The sequence below is a fragment of the Scyliorhinus torazame genome, chromosome 26 (genome assembly GCF_047496885.1).
Source record: "Scyliorhinus torazame isolate Kashiwa2021f chromosome 26, sScyTor2.1, whole genome shotgun sequence".
NCBI lineage: Eukaryota > Metazoa > Chordata > Chondrichthyes > Carcharhiniformes > Scyliorhinidae > Scyliorhinus > Scyliorhinus torazame.
Genome location: NC_092732.1, coordinates 25,251,348 through 25,273,397, shown reverse-complemented (window position 1 = coordinate 25,273,397; position 22,050 = coordinate 25,251,348). Strand labels below are relative to the sequence as shown.

The 22,050-nt window shown below is 55.3% G+C and overlaps 1 protein-coding gene across 1 annotated transcript in view; it reads left to right on the top strand.

Annotated features, from left to right (window-relative positions):
* LOC140402855 (ras GTPase-activating-like protein IQGAP1) overlaps positions 1–22,050 on the top strand; it is a 92,275-nt gene that overhangs the window by 52,359 nt on the left and 17,866 nt on the right. Inside the window, 1 exon segment of the mRNA XM_072490480.1 lies at positions 1,150–1,258. Within this exon segment, the coding sequence (XP_072346581.1) occupies positions 1,150–1,258 (109 nt within the window).

Here is a 22,050-nt window from a genome sequence, read left to right as displayed (position 1 = left end):
CCTCGCCTCCTCTCTCTCGCCCCCTCCTCCTCTCTCTCGCCCCCTCCTCCTCTCTCTCGCCCCCTCCTCCTCTCTCTCGCCCCCTCCTCCTCTCTCTCGCCCCCTCCTCCTCTCTCTCGCCCCCTCCTCCTCTCTCTCGCCCCCTCCTCCTCTCTCTCGCCCCCTCCTCCTCTCTCTCGCCCCCTCCTCCTCTCTCTCGCCCCCTCTCCTCTCTCTCTCGCCCCCTCCTCCTCTCTCTCGCCCCCTCCTCCTCTCTCTCGCCCCCTCCTCCTCTCTCTCGCCCCCTCCTCCTCTCTCTCGCCCCCTCCTCCTCTCTCTCGCCCCCTCCTCCTCTCTCTCGCCCCCTCCTCCTCTCTCTCGCCCCCTCCTCCTCTCTCTCGCCCCCTCCTCCTCTCTCTCGCCCCCTCCTCCTCTCTCTCGCCCCCTCCTCCTCTCTCTCGCCCCCTCCTCCTCTCTCTCGCCCCCTCCTCCTCTCTCTCGCCCCCTCCTCCTCTCTCTCGCCCCCTCCTCCTCTCTCTCGCCCCCTCCTCCTCTCTCTCGCCCCCTCCTCCTCTCTCTCGCCCCCTCCTCCTCTCTCTCGCCCCCCTCCTCCTCTCTCTCGCCCCCTCCTCCTCTCTCTCGCCCCCTCCTCCTCTCTCTCGCCCCCTCCTCCTCTCTCTCGCCCCCTCCTCCTCTCTCTCGCCCCCTCCTCCTCTCTCTCGCCCCCCTCCTCCTCTCTCTCGCCCCCCCTCCTCCTCTCTCTCGCCCCCTCCTCCTCTCTCTCGCCCCCTCCTCCTCTCTCTCGCCCCCTCCTCCTCTCTCTCGCCCCCTCCTCCTCTCTCTCGCCCCCCTCCTCCTCTCTCTCTCGCCCCCTCCTCCTCTCTCTCGCCCCCTCCTCCTCTCTCTCGCCCCCTCCTCCTCTCTCTCGCCCCCTCCTCCTCTCTCTCGCCCCCTCCTCCTCTCTCTCGCCCTCTCCCTACTCTTCCCGTCTATCACATCGCCCTCCCCTCTCCTGGTGCTACATAAATACAAGTTGTTGTTCCTTTGCTGGCTGCAATCTGGTCAGACTGTGTATCTCCGCCGCTGCATACAGCAGACACACTGAGCTGTGATCGGTGCTGCTGTGACCCGCACGCCCGGCTCACGTCCGTTTTCATTCCCATCTTGCAGATTTCGGAATGTTATTTTTGACATTGTGCAGAGCGAGGAGGCGGGAACCTTTGAGGTGAAGGCCAGGTTCATGGGTGTCGACATGGAGAGGTTCAAGCTCAAGTACCAGGTGAGATCTCCCCCTGCCGTGTTCCTCCAGCGGGTGTTTACACTCTCAACACGCGTGCACCGCACACGCAGGAGTCTTTGAATTCCGAGTTCGAGTTGATCCTGAGTTAGTTGATGACCAGCGGTGTCTTTAACGTTAGTGTTGTATCTAACCTCTGTACGCAAGGCAGCTGTACTGTCCAATTTCGGCGAGTGCAGGAACAACAGGAGGGCCATTCGGCCCCTCGAGACTGTTCCACCATCGGTGCGATCGTGGCTGAGCTGTAAACTCACTCCACCCACCCACCTTTGCCCCTGAATCCCTGGATAACCAGACTCTCCCGCTCTCCGATTAGCGGGAGAGAGTTCCAAACTTGTCCCATCCTCTGTGAGGTCTGTCCCCAATCTTTAGACTCTGGGCCCCCCCCCCCACTCTCTGACCAGCAGGAATAGTTTCTCACTGTCAACACCATCAGTTCCCTCCATTAGAAACTTGGATCGGTTCACCCCCTTTATCCGTGTAAATTCCTGGGAATGTCACCATCCTTTGTATTTCATCTCCTCGTAGTTGAACTCATTTCAAGTTCAGGCTGATTCCTGAAAATCTTGGCTCTGCACGTCCACCAAGATTTAGATGTTTCAGGCGGGATAGAGGGGGATGTAAAAGGGGAGGTGGAGTTGCGCTACTGGTTCGGGAGAATATCACAGCTATACTGCGAGAGGACACCTCAGGGCAGTGAGGCTATATGGGTAGAGATCAGAAATAAGAAGGGTGCAGTCACAATGTTGGGGGTTTACTACAGGCCTCCCAACAGCCAGCGGGAGATAGAGGAGCAGATAGGTAGACAGATTTTGGAAAAGAGTAAAAACAACAGGGTTGTGGTGATGGGAGACTTCAACTTCCCCAATATTGACTGGGACTCACTTAGTGCCAGGGGCTTAGACGGGGCGGAGTTTGTAAGGAGCATCCAGGAGGGCTTCTTAAAACAATATGTAGACAGTCCAACTCGGGAAGGGGCGGTGCTGGACCTGGTATTGGGGAATGAGCCCGGCCAGGTGGTAGATGTTTTAGTAGGGGAGCATTTCGGTAACGGTGACCACAATTCAGTAAGTTTTAAAGTACTGGTGGACAAGGATAAGAGTGGTCCTAGGATGAATGTGCTAAATTGGGGGAAGGCTAATTATAACAATATTAGGCGGGAACTGAAGAACATAGATTGGGGGCGGATGTTTGAGGGCAAATCAACATCTGACATGTGGGAGGCTTTCAAGTGTCAGTTGAAAGGAATTCAGGCATGTTCCTGTGAGGAAGAAGGATAAATACGGCAATTTTCGGGAACCGTGGATAACGAGAGATATTGTAGGCCTCGTCAAAAAGAAAAAGGAGGCATTTGTCAGGGCTAAAAGGCTGGGAACAGACGAAGCCTGCGTTGAATATAAGGAAAGTAGGAAGGAACTAAAGCAAGGAGTCAGGAGGGCGAGAAGGGGTCACGAAAAGTCATTGGCAATTAAGGTTAAGGAAAACCCCAAGGCGTTTTACACGTACATAAAAAGCAAGAGGGTAGCCAGGGAAAGGGTTGGCCCACTGAAGGATAGGCAAGGGAATCTATGTGTGGAGCCAGAGGAAATGGGCGAGGTACTAAATGAATACTTTGCATCAGTATTCACCAAAGAGCAGAAATTGGTAGATGTTGAGTCTGGAGAAGGGTCCTGGGTCACATTGAGATCCAAAAAGACGAGGTGTTGGGTGTCTTAAAAAATATTAAGGTAGATAAGTCCCCAGGGCCTGATGGGATCTGTCTTCAGGGGATGTCCCCGGAGGACTGGAGAATAGCCAATGTTGTTCCTCTGTTTAAGAAGGGTAGCAAGGATAATCCAGGGAACTACAGGCCGATGAGCCTTACTTCAGTGGTAGGGAAATTACTGGAGAGAATTCTTCGAGACAGGATCTACTCCCATTTGGAAGCAAATGGACGTATTAGTGAGAAGCAGCATGGTTTTGTGAAGGGGAGGTCGTGTCTCACTAACTTGATCGAGTTTTTCAAGGAGGTCACTAAGATGATTGATGCAGGTAGGGCAGTGGATGTTGTCTATGTGGACTTCAGTAAGGCCTTTGACAAGGTCCCTCATAGTAGACTAGTACAAAAGGTGAAGTCACACAGGATCAGGGGTGAGCTGGCAAGGTGGATACAGAACTGGCTAGGTCAGAGAAGGCAGAGAGTAGCAATGGAAGGATACTTTTCTAATTGGAGGGCTGTGACCAGTGGTGTTTCCACAGGGATCAGTGCTGGGGACCTTTGTTCTTTGTAGTATATATAAATGATTTGGAGGAAAATGTAACTGGTCTGATTAGTAAGTTTGCAGACGACACAAAGGTTGGTGGAATTGCGGATAGCGATGAGGACTGTCGGAGGATACAGCAGGATTGAGATTGTTTGGAGACTTGGGCGGAGAGATGGCAGATGGAGTTTAATCCGGACAAATGTGAGGTAATGCATTTTGGAAGGTCTAATGCAGGTAGGGATTATACAGTGAATGGTAGAACCCTCAAGAGTATTGAAAGTCAAAGAGATCTAGGAGTACAGGTCCACAGGTCATTGAAAGGGGCAACAGGTGGAGAAGGTAGTCAAGAAGGCATACGGCATGCTTGCCTTCATTGACTGGGGCATTGAGTATAAGAATTGGCAAGTCATGTTGCAGCTGTATAGAACCTTAGTTAGGCCACACTTGGAGTATAGTGTTCAATTCTGGTCGCCACACTACCAGAAGGATGTGGAGGCAAGAATGTTGCCTGGTATGGAGGGCATTAGCTATGAGGAGCGGTTGAATAAACTCGGTTTGTTCTCACTGGAACGACGGAGGTTGAGGGGAGACCTGATAGAGGTCTACAAAATTATGAGGGGCATAGACAGAGTGGATAGTCAGAGACTTTTCCCCAGGGTAGAGGGGTCAATTACTAGGGGGCATAGGTTTAAGGTGAGAGGGGCAAGGTTTAGAGTAGATGTACGAGGCAAGTTTTTTACGCAGAGGGTAGTGGGTGCCTGGAACTCGCTACCGGAGGAGGTGGTGGAAGCAGGGACGATAGGGACATTTAAGGGGCATCTTGACAAATACATGAATAGGATGGGAATAGAGGGATACGGACCCAGGAAGTGTAGAAGATTGTAGTTTAGTCGGGCAGTATGGTCGGCACGGGCTTGGAGGGACGAAGGGCCTGTTCCTGTGCTGTACTTTTCTTTGTTCTTTGATGAGCTTCCGAAGGTGCGGGGCCCAGAATGACTCATCTTCCAGGTGGGGTCGAACCGGGACTTCTTTGGCAGGCTGTTTGACTGGGGTTTGCATCACACTTGGACCACCTCCTGTTACAATGTCCAGATACATTCGCAATTTCGAGCAGCAGTGACGGGCTGGACTATGACCCGAGCAGTGTCGCCTTCGACTCTCCAGCCCAGGGCCACCAACTACCTCAGCGTGACTCCGAGATCGAATGCAGGGGACCCTTTATTCGAGTCCTTGTTCATAATGGCTGGAGCTCGGACCCCACCGAGCTGGCAAACCCGAGCGGTTGGATTCTTGGTGTACTTCAACCCCGGCAGCACCTTCCCAATTCCCATCGCTCCACCATTGGCAGTCATGCCTTAAGCCGCCTGGGATGCTCTCTCTCTCTCTCTCTCTCTCTCTCTCTCTCTCTCTCTCTCTCTCTCTCTCTCTCTCTCTTTCTTTCTCTCGCTGTCTGTCTGTCTCTCTCTCTTTCTCTTTTCTCTTTCTTTCTCTCGCTGTCTGTCTGTCTCTCTCTCTTTCTCTCTCTCTTTCTCTTTTCTCTCTCTTTCTCTCTTGCTCTTTTTCTCTTTCTTACTCTCGCTCTTTCTGTCTCTCCTCCCCTCCTGCCTCTCTCTCCTTTCTCTTTTTGTCTCTCTTTCTTGTGCTCTCTCTCTTCTTTTCTTTCTTTCTCTCACTCTCTCACTCCCCTCCCCCTCTCTTTCTCTCTCTCACCTTTCTCTTTCTATCCCTCGCTCTCTGTCTCTCTCTCCTCCCCTCTTTCTCTCACTTTCTCTCCTCTTTCTCCTTTTTCTTGCGCACGCTCTCGCTCGTGCTCCCTCTCTCTCTCTGCCTCACTCTATGTCTCCCCCTCTCTCTCTTTTCCTCGTGTTGAGTTTTTTTCCTGATTGTCCCACTTGGAGAACCTCGGACATGTTCCTGTGTTAACCCCGCGCCCCCCCCATGTTCCTGTGTTAACCCCGCGCCCCCCCCATGTTCCTGTGTTAACCCCGCGCCCCCCCATGTTCCTGTGTTAACCCTGCCCCCCCATGTTACTGTGTTAACCCCGCGCCCCCCCCATGTTCCTGTGTTAACCCTGCGCCCCCCCCATGTTCCTGTGTTAACCCCGCGCCCACCCCTCCATGTTACTGTTTTAACCCTGTCCCCCCCCATGTTCCTGTGTTAACCCCCCGCCCCCATGTTACTGTGTTAACCCCCCCCCCTTGTTCCTGTGTTAACCCCGCCCATGTTCCTGTGTTAACCCCGCGCCCACCCTCCATGTTACTGTTTTATCCCCGTCCCCCCCATGTTCCTGTGTTAACCCCCCGCCCCCATGTTACTGTGTTAACCCCCCGCCCCCATGTTACTGTGTTAACCCCCCGCCCCATGTTCCTGTGTGAACCCCGCGCCTCCCTGTTACTGTGTTAACCCCGCCCCCATGTTCCTGTGTTAACCCCGCGCCTCCCATGTTACTGTGTTAACCCCGCGTCCCCCCCCATGTTACTGTGTAAACCCCGCGTCCCATGTTACTGTGTTAACCCCGCCCCCCATGTTACTGTGTTAACCCTGCCCCCCCATGTTACTGTGTTAACCACGCGTCCCCCCCCATGTTACTATGTTAACCCCGTCCCCCCATGTTACTGTGTTAACCCCGTCCCCCCCATGTTACTGTGTTAACCCCGCGCCCCCCCATGTTACTGTGTTAACCCCGCGCCCCCCCATGTTACTGTGTTAACCCTGTCCCCCCATATAGGGGACTCTATAGTCAGGGGAACAGATAGGCGCTTCTGTGGACGTGAAAGAGACTCCAGGATGGTATGTTGCCTCCCTGGTGCCAGGGTCCAGGATGTCTCCGAACGGGTAGAGGAAATCCTGAAGGGGGAGGGCAAAACAGGTAGAGGTCGTTGTACATATTGGTACTAACGACATAGGCAGGAAGAGGCATGAGGTCCTGCAGCAGGAGTTCAGGGAGCTAGGCAGAAAGTTAAAAGACAGGACCTCGAGGGTTGTAATCTCGGGATTTACTCCCTGTGCCACGTGCCAGTGAGGCTAGAAATAGGAAGATAGAGCAGACAAACACGTGGCTAAACAGCTGGTGTAGGAGGGAGGGTTTCGGTTATCTGGACCACTGGGAGCTCTTCCGGGGCAGGTGTGACCTGTATAAGATGGACGGGTTGCATCTAAACCGGAGAGGCATAAATATCCTGGCCGCGAGATTTGCTAGTGTCACACGGGAGGGGTTTAAAACTAGTATGGCAGGGGGGTGGGCACGGGAGCAATAGGTCAGAAGGTGAGAGCGTTGAGGGAGAACTAGGGAATATGGACAGTGTGGCTCTGAGGCAGAGCAGACGGGGAGAAGTTGCTGAACACAGCGGGTCTGGTGGCCTGAAGTGCATATGTTTTAATGCAAGGAGCATTACGGGTAAGGCAGATGAACTTAGAGCTTGGATTACTACTTGGAACTATGATGTTGTTGCCATTACAGAGACCTGGTTGAGGGAAGGGCAGGATTGGCAGCTAAACGTTCCAGGTTTTAGATGTTTCAGGCGGGATAGAGGGGGATGTAAAAGGGGAGGCGGAGTTGCGCTACTTGTTCAGGAGAGTATCACAAGCTATACAGCGAGAGGACACCTCAGAGGGCAGTGAGGCTATATGGGTAGAGATCAGGAATAAGAAGGGTGCAGTCCACAATGTTGGGGGTATACTACAGGCCTCCCAACAGCCAGCGGGAGATAGAGGAGCAGATAGGTAGACAGATTTTGGAAAAGAGTAAAAACAACAGGGTTGTGGTGATGGGAGACTTCAACTTCCCCAATATTGACTGGGACTCACTTAGTGCCAGGGGCTTAGACGGGGCAGAGTTTGTAAGGAGCATCCAGGAGGGCTTCTTAAAAACAATATGTAAACAGTCCAACTAGGGAAGAGGCGGTACTGGACCTGGTATTGGGGAATGAGCCCGGCCAGGTGGTAGATGTTTCAGTAGGGGAGCATTTCGGTAACAGTGACCACAATTCAGTAAGTTTTAAAGTACTGGTGGACAAGGATAAGAGTGGTCCGAGGATGAATGTGCTAAATTGGGGGAAGGCTAATTATAACAATATTAGGCGGGAACTGAAGAGCATAGATTGGGGGCGGATGTTTGAGGGCAAATCAACATCTGACATGTGGGAGGCTTTCAAGTGTCAGTTGATAGGAATACAGGACAGGCATGTTCCTGTGAGGAAGAAAGGACAAATACGGCAATTTTCGGGAACCTTGGATGACGAATGATATTGTAGGCCTCGTCAAAAAGAAAAAGGAGGCATTTGTCAGGGCTAAAAGGCTGGGAACAGACGAAGCCTGTGTGGCATATAAGGAAAGTAGGAAGGAACTTAAGCAGGGAGTCAGGAGGGCTAGAAGGGGTCATGAAAAGTCATTGGCAAATAGGGTTAAGGAAAATCCCAAGGCTTTTTACACTTACATAAAAAGCAAGAGGGTAGCCAGGGAAAGGGTTGGCCCACTGAAGGATAGGCAAGGGAATCTATGTGTGGAGCCAGAGGAAATGGGCGAGGTACTAAATGAATACTTTGCATCAGTATTCACCAAAGAGAAGGAATTGGTAGATGTTGAGTCTGGAGAAGGGGGTGTAGATAGCCTGGGTCACATTGTGATCCAAAAAGACGAGGTGTTGGGTGTCTTAAAAAATATTAAGGTAGATAAGTCCCCAGGGCCGGATGGGATCTACCCCAGAATACTGAAGGAGGCTGGAGAGGAAATTGCTGAGGCCTTGACAGAAATCTTTGGATCCTCGCTGTCTTCAGGGGATGTCCCGGAGGACTGGAGAATAGCCAATGTTGTTCCTCTGTTTAAGAAGGGTGGCAGGGATAATCCCGGGAACTACAGGCCGGTGAGCCTTACTTCAGTGGTAGGGAAATTACTGGAGAGAATTCTTCGAGACAGGATCTACTCCCATTTGGAAGCAAATGGACGTATTAGTGAGAGGCAGCACGGTTTTGTGAAGGGGAGGTCGTGTCTCACTAACTTGATAGAGTTTTTCGAGGAGGTCACTAAGATGATTGATGCAGGTAGGGCAGTAGATGTTGTCTATATGGACTTCAGTAAGGCCTTTGACAAGGTCCCTCATGGTAGACTAGTACAAAAGGTGAAGTCACACGGGATCAGGGGTGAACTGGCAAGGTGGATACAGAACTGGCTAGGCCATAGAAGGCAGAGGGTAGCAATGGAGGGATGCTTTTCTAATTGGAGGGCTGTGACCAGTGGTGTTCCACAGGGATCAGTGCTGGGACCTTTGCTCTTTGTAGTATATATAAATGATTTGGAGGAAAATGTAACTGGTCTGATTAGTAAGTTTGCAGACGACACAAAGGTTGGTGGAATTGCGGATAGCGATGAGGACTGTCTGAGGATACAGCAGGATTTAGATTGTCTGGAGACTTGGGCGGAGAGATGGCAGATGGAGTTTAACCTGGACAAATGTGAGGTAATGCATTTTGGAAGGGCTAATGCAGGTAGGGAATATACAGTGAATGGTAGAACCCTCAAGAGTATTGAAAGTCAAAGAGATCTAGGAGTACAGGTCCACAGATCACTGAAAGGGGCTACACAGGTGGAGAAGGTAGTCAAGAAGGCATACGGCATGCTTGCCTTCATTGGCCGGGGCATTGAGTATAAGAATTGGCAAGTCATGTTGCAGCTGTATAGAACCTTAGTTAGGCCACACTTGGAGTATAGTGTTCAATTCTGGTCGCCACACTACCAGAAGGATGTGGAGGCTTTAGAGAGGGTGCAGAAGAGATTTACCAGAATGTTGCCTGGTATGGAGGGCATAAGCTATGAGGAGCGATTGAATAAACTCGGTTTGTTCTCACTGGAACGAAGGAGGTTGAGGGGCGACCTGATAGAGGTATACAAAATTATGAGGGGCATAGACAGAGTGGATAGTCAGAGGCTTTTCCCCAGGGTAGAGGGGTCAATTACTAGGGGGCATAGGTTTAAGGTGAGAGGGGCAAAGTTTAGAGTAGATGTACGAGGCAAGTTTTTTACGCAGAGGGTAGTGGGTGCCTGGAACTCACTACCGGAGGAGGTAGTGGAGGCAGGGACGATAGGGACATTTAAGGGGCATCTTGACAAATATATGAATAGGATGGGAATAGAAGGATACGGACCCAGGAAGTGTAGAAGATTGTAGTTTAGTCGGGCAGTATGGTCGGCACGGGCTTGGAGGGCCGAAGGGCCTGTTCCTGTGCTGTACATTTCTTTGTTCTTTGTTTGTTCTTTGTACTGTGTTAACCCCGTGCTCCCCCATGTTACTGTGTTAACCCCGTGCTCCCCCATGTTACTGTGTTAACCCCGTGCTCCCCCATTTACTGTGTTAACCCCGCGCCCCCCCATGTTCCGTGTTAACCCCGTCCCCCCCATGTTACTGTGTTAACCCCCGCCCCCCATGTTACTGTGTTAACCCCGCGCTCCCCCCATGTTACTGTGTTAACCCCGCGCTCCCCCCCATGTTACTGTGTTAACCCCGTCCCCCCCCCCATGTTACTGTGTTAACCCCGCCCCCCCATGTTACTGTGTTAACCCCGCCCCCCCATGTTACTGTGTTAACCCCGCCCCCCCATGTTACTGTGTTAACCCCGCCCCCCCATGTTACTGTGTTAACCCCGCCCCCATGTTACTGTGTTAACCCCGCCCCCCATGTTACTGTGTTAACCCCCGCGCCCCCCCATGTTCCTGTTAACCCCACCCCCCCCATGTTACTGTGTTAACCCCACCGCGCCCCCCCATGTTAGTGTTAACCCCGTCCCCCCATGTTACTGTGTTAACCCCACCGCGCTCCCCCCCATGTTACTGTGTTAACCCCACCGCGTCCCCACCATTTTACTGTGTTAACCCCGTCCCCCCCCATGTTACTGTGTTAACCCCGTCCCCCCCATGTTACTGTGTTAACCCCGTCCCCCCATGTTACTGTGTTAACCCCACCCCCCATGTTACTGTGTTAACCCCCGCGCCCCCCCATGTTCCTGTTAACCCCGTCCCCCCATGTTACTGTGTTAACCCCACCGCGCTCCCCCCCATGTTACTGTGTTAACCCCACCGCGCTCCCCCCCCATTTTAGTGTTAACCCCGTCCCCCCATGTTACTGTGTTAACCCCGTCCCCCCCATGTTACTGTGTTAACCCCATCGCGCCCCCCCATGTTACTGTGTTAACCCCACCACGCCCCCCCATGTTACTGTGTTAACCCCACCCCCCCATGTTGCTGTGTTAACCCCGCCCCCCCATGTTGCTGTGTTAACCCCGCCCCCCATGTTACTGTGTTAACCCCACTGCGCCCCCCATGTTGCTGTGTTAACCCCACCCCCCCATGTTGCTGTGTTAACCCCGCCCCCCCATGTTGCTGTGTTAACCCCGCCCCCCATGTTACTGTGTTAACCCCACTGTGCACCCCATGTTACTGTGTTAACCCCGCCCCCCCATGTTACTGTGTTAACCCCACCGCGCCCCCCCATGTTACTGTGTTAACCCCACCGCGCCCCCCCATGTGACTGTGTTAACCCCACCCCCCCATGTTCCTGTGTTAACCTCGCGCCCCCCCATGTTCCTGTGTTAACCCCGTCCCCCCCATGTTCCTGTGTTAACCTCGCGCCCCCCCCATGTTCCTGTGTTAACCCCACGCCCCCCATGTTCCTGTGTTAACCCTGTTTCCCCCCCCATGTTACTGTGTTAACCCCGTCCCCCCATGTTACTGTTTAACCCCCCCCATGTTACTGTGTTAACCCCACCGCGCCCCTCCATGTTACTGTGTTAACCCCACCGCGCCCCCCCATGTTACTGTGTTAACCCCGTCCCCCCATGTTACTGTATTAACCCCGTCCCCCCATGTTACTGTGTTAACCCCACCGCGCCCCCCCATGTTACTGTGTTAACCCCACCGCGCCCCCCCATGTTACTGTTAACCCCCCCATGTTACTGTGTTAACCCCGTCCCCCCATGTTACTGTGTTAACCCCACCCCCCCATGTTACTTACTGTGTTAACCCCGTCCCCCCCATGGTACAGTGTTAACCCCGTCCCCCCATGTTACTGTGTTAACCCCGTCCCCCCCATGTTACTGTGTTAACCCCGTCCCCCCCATGTTACTGTGTTAACCCCGTCCCCCCATGTTACTGTGTTAACCCCGTCCCCCCCATGTTACTGTGTTAACCCCGTCCCCCCCATGTTACTGTGTTAACCCCGTCCCCCCCATGTTACTGTGTTAACCCCGTCCCCCCATGTTACTTACTGTGTTAACCCCGCCCCCCCCATGTTACTTACTGTGTTAACCCCCCCCCCCCCATGTTCCTGTGTTATCCCCGTCCCCCCCATGGTACAGTGTTAACCCCGTCCCCCCATGTTACTGTGTTAACCCCGTCCCCCCCATGTTACTGTGTTAACCCCGTCCCCCCAATGTTACTGTGTTAACCCCGTCCCCCCCATGTTACTGTGTTAACCCCGTCCCCCCCATGTTACTGTGTTAACCCTGCGAGCCCCCATGTTCCTGTGTTAACCCCGCCCCCCCCATGTTCCTGTGTTAACCCTGCCCCCCCATGTTACTGTGTTAACCCCATCGCGCCCCCCCCCATGTTACTGTGTTAACCCCACCCCCCCATGTTACTGTGTTAACCCCACCCCCCCATGTTCCTGTGTTAACCCCGCCCCCCCATGTTGCTGTGTTAACCCCGCCCCCCATGTTACTGTGTTAACCCCACCGCGCCCCCCCATGTTACTGTGTTAACCCCACCGCGCCCCCCCATGTGACTGTGTTAACCCCACCCCCCATGTTCCTGTGTTAACCTCGCGCCCCCCCATGTTCCTGTGTTAACCCCACGCCCCCCATGTTCCTGTGTTAACCCCGTTCCCCCCCATGTTACTGTTTAACCCCCCCATGTTACTGTGTTAACCCCACCGCGCCCCTCCATGTTACTGTGTTAACCCCACCACGCCCCCCAATGTTACTGTGTTAACCCCGTCCCCCCATGTTACTGTGTTAACCCCGCCCCCCCATGTTACTGTGTTAACCCTGCCCCCCCATGTTACTGTGTTAACCACGCGTCGTCCCCCCATGTTACTATGTTAACCCCGTCCCCCCATGTTACCGTGTTAACCCCGTCCCCCCATGTTACTGTGTTAACCCTGTCCCCCCATGTTACTGTGTTAACCCCGCACCCCCCATGTTACTGTGTTAACCCCGTGCTCCCCCATTTACTGTGTTAACCCCGCGCCCCCCCATGTTCCGTGTTAACCCCGTCCCCCCCATGTTACTGTGTTCACCCCGCCCCCCATGTTACTGTGTTAACCCCGCCCACCCCCAATGTTCCTGTGTTAACCCCGCGCTCCCCCATGTTCCTGTGTTAACCCCGCGCTCCCCCCATGTTACTGTGTTAACCCCGCGCTCCCCCATGTTACTGTGTTAACCCCGCGCTCCCCCCATGTTACTGTGTTAACCCCGCCCCCCCCATGTTACTGTGTTATCCCCGCCCCCCATGTTACTGTGTTAGCCCCGCCCCCCCATGTTACTGTGTTAACCCCGCCCCCCCATGTTACTGTGTTAACCCCGCCCCCCCATGTTACTGTGTTAACCCCGCCCCCCCATGTTACTGTGTTAACCCCCACGCCCCCCCATGTTCCTGTTAACCCCACCCCCCCATGTTCCTGTGTTAACCCCACCGCACCCCCCCATGTTACTGTGTTAACCCCACCGCACCCCCCCATGTTACTGTGTTAACCCCACCGCGCTCCCCCCCATGTTACTGTGTTAACCCCACCGCGTCCCCCCCATTTTACTGTGTTAACCCCGTCCCCCCCATGTTACTGTGTTAACCCCGTCCCCCCATGTTACTGTGTTAACCCCATCGCGCCCCCCCCCCATGTTACTGTGTTAACCCCACCACGCCCCCCCATGTTACTGTGTTAACCCCACCCCCTTCATGTTCCTGTGTTAACCCCGCCCCCCCATGTTGCTGTGTTAACCCCGCCCCCCATGTTACTGTGTTAACCCCACCGCGCCCCCCCATGTGACTGTGTTAACCCCACCCCCCCATGTTCCTGTGTTAACCTCGCGCCCCCCCATGTTCCTGTGTTAACCCCGTCCCCCCCATGTTCCTGTGTTAACCTCGCGCCCCCCCATGTTCCTGTGTTAACCCCACGCCCCCCATGTTCCTGTGTTAACCCCGTCCCCCCATGTTACTGTTTAACCCCCCCATGTTACTGTGTTAACCCCACCGCCCCCCCCCCATGTTTACTGTGTTAACCCCGTCCCCCCATGTTACTGTGTTAACCCCGTCCCCCCCCATGTTACTGTGTTAACCCCACCCCCCCCATGTTACTTACTGTGTTAACCCCGCCCCCCCCATGTTACTGTGTTAACCCCCCCCCCCCCCCCCCATGTTCCTGTGTTATCCCCGTCCCCCCCCATGGTACAGTGTTAACCCCACCCCCCCCATGTTACTGTGTTAACCCCCGTCCCCCCCATGTTACTGTGTTAACCCCGTCCCCCCCCATGTTACTGTGTTAACCCCCGTCCCCCCCCATGTTACTGTGTTAACCCCGTCCCCCCCCATGTTACTGTGTTAACCCAGTCCCCCCCATGTTACTGTGTTAACCCTGCGCGCCCCCATGTTCCTGTGTTAACCCCCGCCCCCCATGTTCCTGTGTTAACCCTGTCCCCCCATGTTACTGTGTTAACCCCATCGCGCCCCCCCCATGTTACTGTGTTAACCCCACCACGCCCCCCCATGTTACTGTGTTAACCCCACCCCCCCCATGTTCCCTGTGTTAACCCCGCCCCCCCATGTTGCTGTGTTAACCCGCCCCCCCATGTTACTGTGTTAACCCCACGCCCCCCCATGTTCCTGTGTTAACCCCGTTCCCCCCCCATGTTACTGTGTTAACCCCCGTCCCCCCATGTTACTGTTTAACCCCCCCCCATGTTACTGTGTTAACCAACCGCGCCCCCCCCATGTTACTGTTAACCCCCCATGTTACTGTGTTAACCCCCGCCCCCCCCATGTTACTGTGGTAACCCCACCGCGCCCCCCCATGTTACTGTTAACCCCCCCATGTTACTGTGTTAACCCCGTCCCCCCATGTTACTGTGTTAACCCCGTCCCCCCCATGTTACTGTGTTAACCCCGCCCCCCCATGTTACTTACTGTGTTAACCCGCCCCCCCATGTACTGTGTTAACCCCACGCCCCCCATGTTCCTGTGTTAACCCCGTTCCCCCCCCCCATGTTACTGTGTTAACCCCGTCCCCCCATGTTACTGTTTAACCCCCCCATGTTACTGTGTTAACCCCACCGCCCCCCCCCCATGTTACTGTGTTAACCCCGTCCCCCATGTTACTGTGTTAACCCCGTCCCCCATGTTACTGTGTTAACCCCGTCCCCCCATGTTACTGTGTTAACCCCACCCCCCCCATGTTACTTACTGTGTTAACCCCCGCCCCCCCATGTTACTGTGTTAACCCCCCCCCCCCCATGTTCCTGTGTTATCCCCGTCCCCCCCATGGTACAGTGTTAACCCCGTCCCCCCCCATGTTACTGTGTTAACCCCGTCCCCCCCATGTTACTGTGTTAACCCCCGTCCCCCCCCCCATGTTACTGTGTTAACCCAGTCCCCCCCATGTTACTGTGTTAACCCTGCGCGCCCCCATGTTCCTGTGTTAACCCCGCCCCCCCATGTTCCTGTGTAACCCTGTCCCCCCATGTTACTGTGTTAACCCCATCGCGCCCCCCCCCATGTTACTGTATTAACCCCACCACGCCCCCCCATGTTACTGTGTTAACCCCACCCCCCCATGTTCCTGTGTTAACCCCCGCCCCCCCATGTTGCTGTGTTAACCCCGCCCCCCCATGTTACTGTGTTAACCCCACGCCCCCCATGTTCCTGTGTTAACCCCGTTCCCCCCCCCATGTTACTGTGTTAACCCCGTCCCCCCATGTTACTGTTTAACCCCCCCCATGTTACTGTGTTAACCCAACCGCGCCCCCCCCATGTTACTGTGTTAACCCCGCCCCCCCCATGTTACTGTGGTAACCCCACCGCGCCCCCCCATGTTACTGTTAACCCCCCCATGTTACTGTGTTAACCCCGTCCCCCCATGTTACTGTGTTAACCCCGTCCCCCCCATGTTACTGTGTTAACCCCGCCCCCCATGTTACTTACTGTGTTAACCCCGCCCCCCCATGTTACTGTGTTAACCCCCCCCCCCATGTTCCTGTGTTATCCCCGTCCCCCCCATGTTACTGTGTTAACCCCGTCCCCCCCATGTTACTGTGTTAACCCCATCCCCCCCATGTTACTGTGTTAACCCCGTCCCCCCATGTTACTGTGTTAACCCCGTCCCCCCCATGTTACTGTGTTAACCCCGTCCCCCCCATGTTACTGTGTTAACCCCGTCCCCCCCATGTTACTGTGTTAACCCCGTCCCCCCATGTTACTGTGTTAACCCCGTCCCCCCCATGTTACTGTGTCAACCCCGTCCCCCCCATGTTACTGTGTTAACCCCGTCCCCCCCATGTTACTGTGTTAACCCCGTCCCCCCCATGTTACTGTGTTAACCCCGTCCCCCCCATGTTACTGTGTTAACCCCGTCCCCCCCATGTTACTGTGTTAACCCCGTCCCCCCCATGTTACTGTGTTAACCCCGTCCCCCCCTCATGTTACTGTGTTAACCCCACCGCGCCCCCCATGTTACTGTGTTAACCCCACTGCGCCCCCATGTTACTGTGTTAACCCCACCGCGCCCCCCATGTTACTGTGTTAACCCCACCGCGACCCCATGTTACTGTGTTAACCCTACCGCGCGCCCCCATGTTACTGTGTTAACCCCGTCCCCCCATGTTACTGTTAACCCCGTCCCCCCCATGTTACTGTGTTAACCCCGTCCCCCCATGTTACTGTGTTAACCCCGTCCCCCCATGTTACTGTGTTAACCCCGTCCCCCCATGTTACTGTGTTAACCCCGTCCCCCCCATGTTACTGTGTTAACCCCGTCCCCCCCATGTTACTGTGTTAACCCTGCGCCCCCCCATGTTACTGTGTTAACCCCCGTCCCCCCCCATGTTACTGTGTTAACCCTGCACCCCCCCATGTTACTGTGTTAACCCCGTCCCCCCATGTTACTGTGTTAACCCCACCGCGCCCCCCCCATGTTACTGTGTTAACCCCCCCCCATGTTACTGTGTTAACCCCCCCTCCCCCCCCCCCCCCATGTTACTGTGTTAACCCCGTCCCCCCATGTTACTGTGTTAACCACGTCCCCCCCCATGTTACTGTGTTAACCCCGTCGCCCCCCATGTTACTGTGTTAACCCCGTCCCCCCCCATGTTACTGTGTTAACCCCGTCCCCCCCCATGTAACTGTGTTAACACCGCGCCCCCCCCATGTTACTGTGTTAACCCACCTCGCCCCCCATGTTACTGTGTTAACCCCACCGCGCCCCCCCATGTTACTGTTAACCCCCCCATGTTACTGTGTTAACCCCCGTCCCCCCCATGTTACTCGTGTTAACCCCGTCCCCCCATGTTACTGTGTTAACCCCACCGCGCCCCCATGTTCCTGTGTTAACCCCGTACCCCCTCATGTTACTGTGTTAACCCGCGCTCCCCCATGTTACTGTGTTAACCCCCGCGCCCCCCATGTTACTATGTTAACCCCGCGCCCCCCATGTTACTATGTTAACCCCGTCCCTCCCCTGTTACTGTGTTAACCCCGTCCCCCCCCCCATGTTACTATGTTAAGCCCGCGCCCCCCCATGTTACTATGTTCACCCCGTCCCTCCCATGTTACTGTGTTAACCCCCGTCCCCCCATGTTACTATGTTAACCCCGCGCCCCCCATGTTACTCTGTTAACCCCGTCCCTCCCCATGTTACTGTGTTAACCCCGTCCCCCCATGTTACTATGTTAACCCCGTCCCCCCCATGTTACTGTGTTAACCCCACCCACACCCATGTTACTGTGTTAACCCCACCCCCCCATGTTACTGTGTTAATCCCGCGCCCCCCCCATGTTACTGTGATAACCCCGCCGCGCTCCCCCATGTTACTGTGTTAACCCCACCCTCCCCCATGTTACTGTGTTAACCCCACGTCCCCGCATGTTCCTGTGTTAACCCCAACCCCCATGTTCCTGTGTTAACCCCACCCTCCCCCATGTTACTGTGTTAACCCCGCGCGCCCCCATGTTCCTGTGTTAACCCCGCGCGCCCCCATGTTCCTGTGTTAACCCCGTCCCCCCATGTTCCTGTGTTAACCCCGTCCCCCCCATGTTACTGTGTTAACCCCACCCTCCCCCATGTTCCTGTGTTAACCCCACGCCCCCCCCATGTTACTGTGTTAACCCTGCGCCCCCATGTTACTGTGTTAACTCCACCCTCCCCCCATGTTACTGTGTTAACCCCGTCCCCCCATGTTACTGTGTTAACCCCGTCCCCCCATGTTACTGTGTTAACCCCGCGCTCCCCCATGTTACTGTGTTAACCCCGTCCCCCCCATGTTACTGTGTTAACCCCGCCCCCCCATGTTACTTACTGTGTTAACCCCGCCCCCCCATGTTACTGTGTTAACCCCCCCCCCATGTTCCTGTGTTATCCCCGTCCCCCCCATGTTACTGTGTTAACCCCGTCCCCCCCATGTTACTGTGTTAACCCCGTCCCCCCCATGTTACTGTGTTAACCCCGTCCCCCCCATGTTACTGTGTTAACCCCGTCCCCCCCATGTTACTGTGTTAACCCCGTCCCCCCCATGTTACTGTGTTAACCCCGTCCCCCCCATGTTACTGTGTTAACCCCGTCCCCCCCTCATGTTACTGTGTTAACCCCACCGCGCACCCCATGTTACTGTGTTAACCCCACCACGCCCCCCATGTTACTGTGTTAACCCCACCGCGCCCCCATGTTACTGTGTTAACCCCACCGCGCCCCCCATGTTACTGTGTTAACCCCACCGCGCCCCCATGTTACTGTGTTAACCCTACCGCGCGCCCCCATGTTACTGTGTTAACCCCGTCCCCCCATGTTACTGTGTTAACCCCGTCCCCCCATGTTACTGTGTTAACCCCGTCCCCCCCATGTTACTGTGTTAACCCCGTCCCCCCCATGTTACTGTGTTAACCCCGTCCCCCCATGTTACTGTGTTAACCCCCCCCATGTTACTGTGTTAACCCCCCCTCCCCCCCCCATGTTACTGTGTTAACCCCGTCCCCCCATTTTACTGTGTTAACCCCGTCCCCCCCATGTTACTGTGTTAACCCCGTCCCCCCCATGTTACTGTGTTAACCCCGTCCCCCCCCATGTAACTGTGTTAACACCGCGCCCCCCCCATGTTACTGTGTTAACCCCACCTCGCCCCCCATGTTACTGTGTTAACCCCACCGCGCCCCCCCATGTTACTGTTAATCCCCCATGTTACTGTGTTAACCCCGTCCCCCCCTGTTACTGTGTTAACCCCGTCCCCCCATGTTACTGTGTTAACCCCACCGCGCCCCCATGTTCCTGTGTTAACCCCGTACCCCCTCATGTTACTGTGTTAACCCCGCGCGCCCCCATGTTCCTGTGTTAACCCCGTCCCCCCATGTTCCTGTGTTAACCCCGTCCCCCCCCATGTTACTGTGTTAACCCCACCCTCCCCCATGTTCCTGTGTTAACCCCACGCCCCCCCCCATGTTACTGTGTTAACCCTGCGCCCCCATGTTACTGTGTTAACTCCACCCTCCCCCCATGTTACTGTGTTTACCCCACCCCCCATGTTACTGTGTTAACCCCGCGCTCCCCCATGTTACTGTGTTAACCCCGTCCCCCCCATGTTACTGTGTTAACCCCGCCCCCCCATGTTACTTACTGTGTTAACCCCGCCCCCCCATGTTACTGTGTTAACCCCCCCCCATGTTCCTGTGTTATCCCCGTCCCCCCCATGTTACTGTGTTAACCCCGTCCCCCCCATGTTACTGTGTTAACCCCGTCCCCCCCATGTTACTGTGTTAACCCCGTCCCCCCCATGTTACTGTGTTAACCCCGTCCCCCCCATGTTACTGTGTTAACCCCGTCCCCCCCTCATGTTACTGTGTTAACCCCCCCTCCCCCCCCCATGTTACTGTGTTAACCCCGTCCCCCCATTTTACTGTGTTAACCCCGTCCCCCCCATGTTACTGTGTTAACCCCGTCCCCCCCCATGTTACTGTGTTAACCCCGTCCCCCCCCCATGTAACTGTGTTAACACCGCGCCCCCCCCATGTTACTGTGTTAACCCCACCTCGCCCCCCATGTTACTGTGTTAACCCCACCGCGCCCCCCCATGTTACTGTTAACCCCCCCATGTTACTGTGTTAACCCCGTCCCCCCATGTTACTGTGTTAACCCCGTCCCCCCATGTTACTGTGTTAACCCCACCGCGCCCCCATGTTCCTGTGTTAACCCCGTACCCCCTCATGTTACTGTGTTAACCCCGCGCTCCCCCATGTTACTGTGTTAACCCCGTCCCCCCCATGTTCCTGTGTTAACCCCGCCCCCCATGTTACTGTGTTAACCCCGCGCCCCCCCCATGTTACTATGTTAACCCCGCGCCCCCCATGTTACTATGTTAACCCCGTCCCTCCCCTGTTACTGTGTTAACCCCGTCCCCCCCCATGTTACTATGTTAACCCCGCGCCCCCCATGTTACTATGTTAACCCCGTCCCTCCCATGTTACTGTGTTAACCCCGTCCCCCCATGTTACTATGTTAACCCCGCGCCCCCCATGTTACTATGTTAACCCCGTCCCTCCCATGTTACTGTGTTAACCCCGTCCCCCCATGTTACTTTGTTAACCCCGCGCCCCCCATGTTACTGTGTTAACCCCGTCCCTCCCATGTTAATGTGTTAACCCCGTCCCCCCCCATGTCACTATGTTAACCCCGCGCCCCCCATGTTACTGTGTTAATCCCGCGCCCCCCCCATGTTACTGTGATAACCCCGCCGCGCTCCCCCATGTTACTGTGTTAACCCCACCCTCCCCCATGTTACTGTGTTAACCCCACGTCCCCGCATGTTCCTGTGTTAACCCCACCCCCCCATGTTCCTGTGTTAACCCCACCCTCCCCATGTTACTGTGTTAACCCCGCGCGCCCCCATGTTCCTGTGTTAACCCCGCGCGCCCCCATGTTCCTGTGTTAACCCCGTCCCCCCCATGTTCCTGTGTTAACCCCGTCCCCCCCATGTTACTGTGTTAACCCCACCCTCCCCCATGTTCCTGTGTTAACCCCACGCCCCCCCCATGTTACTGTGTTAACCCTGCGCCCCCATGTTACTGTGTTAACTCCACCCTCCCCCCATGTTACTGTGTTTACCCCACCCCCCCATGTTACTGTGTTAACCCCGCGCTCCCCCATGTTACTGTGTTAACCCCACCCCCCCATGTTACTGTGTTAACCCCACCCCCCCATGTTACTGTGTTAACCCCACGCCCCCCATGTTCCTGTGTTAACCCCGTTCCCCCCCCATGTTACTGTGTTAACCCCGTCCCCCCATGTTACTGTGTTAACCCCACGCCCCCCATGTTCCTGTGTTAACCCCGTTCCCCCCCCATGTTACTGTGTTAACCCCGTCCCCCCATGTTACTGTTTAACCCCCCCCATGTTACTGTGTTAACCCAACCGCGCCCCCCCCATGTTACTGTTAACCCCCCCATGTTACTGTGTTAACCCCGCCCCCCCATGTTACTGTGGTAACCCCACCGCGCCCCCCCATGTTACTGTTAACCCCCCCATGTTACTGTGTTAACCCCGTCCCCCCATGTTACTGTGTTAACCCCGTCCCCCCCATGTTACTGTGTTAACCCCGCCCCCCCATGTTACTTACTGTGTTAACCCCGCCCCCCCATGTTACTGTGTTAACCCCCCCCCCCATGTTCCTGTGTTATCCCCGTCCCCCCCATGTTACTGTGTTAACCCCGTCCCCCCCATGTTACTGTGTTAACCCCATCCCCCCCATGTTACTGTGTTAACCCCGTCCCCCCCATGTTACTGTGTTAACCCCGTCCCCCCCATGTTACTGTGTTAACCCCGTCCCCCCCATGTTACTGTGTTAACCCCGTCCCCCCCATGTTACTGTGTTAACCCCGTCCCCCCCATGTTACTGTGTTAACCCCGTCCCCCCCATGTTACTGTGTTAACCCCGTCCCCCCCCCTCATGTTACTGTGTTAACCCCACCGCGCCCCCCATGTTACTGTGTTAACCCCACCGCGCCCCCCATGTTACTGTGTTAACCCCACTGCGCCCCCATGTTACTGTGTTAACCCCACCGCGCCCCCCATGTTACTGTGTTAACCCCACCGCGACCCCATGTTACTGTGTTAACCCTACCGCGCGCCCCCATGTTACTGTGTTAACCCCGTCCCCCCATGTTACTGTTAACCCCGTCCCCCCATGTTACTGTGTTAACCCCGTCCCCCCATGTTACTGTGTTAACCCCGTCCCCCCATGTTACTGTGTTAACCCCGTCCCCCCCATGTTACTGTGTTAACCCTGCGCCCCCCCATGTT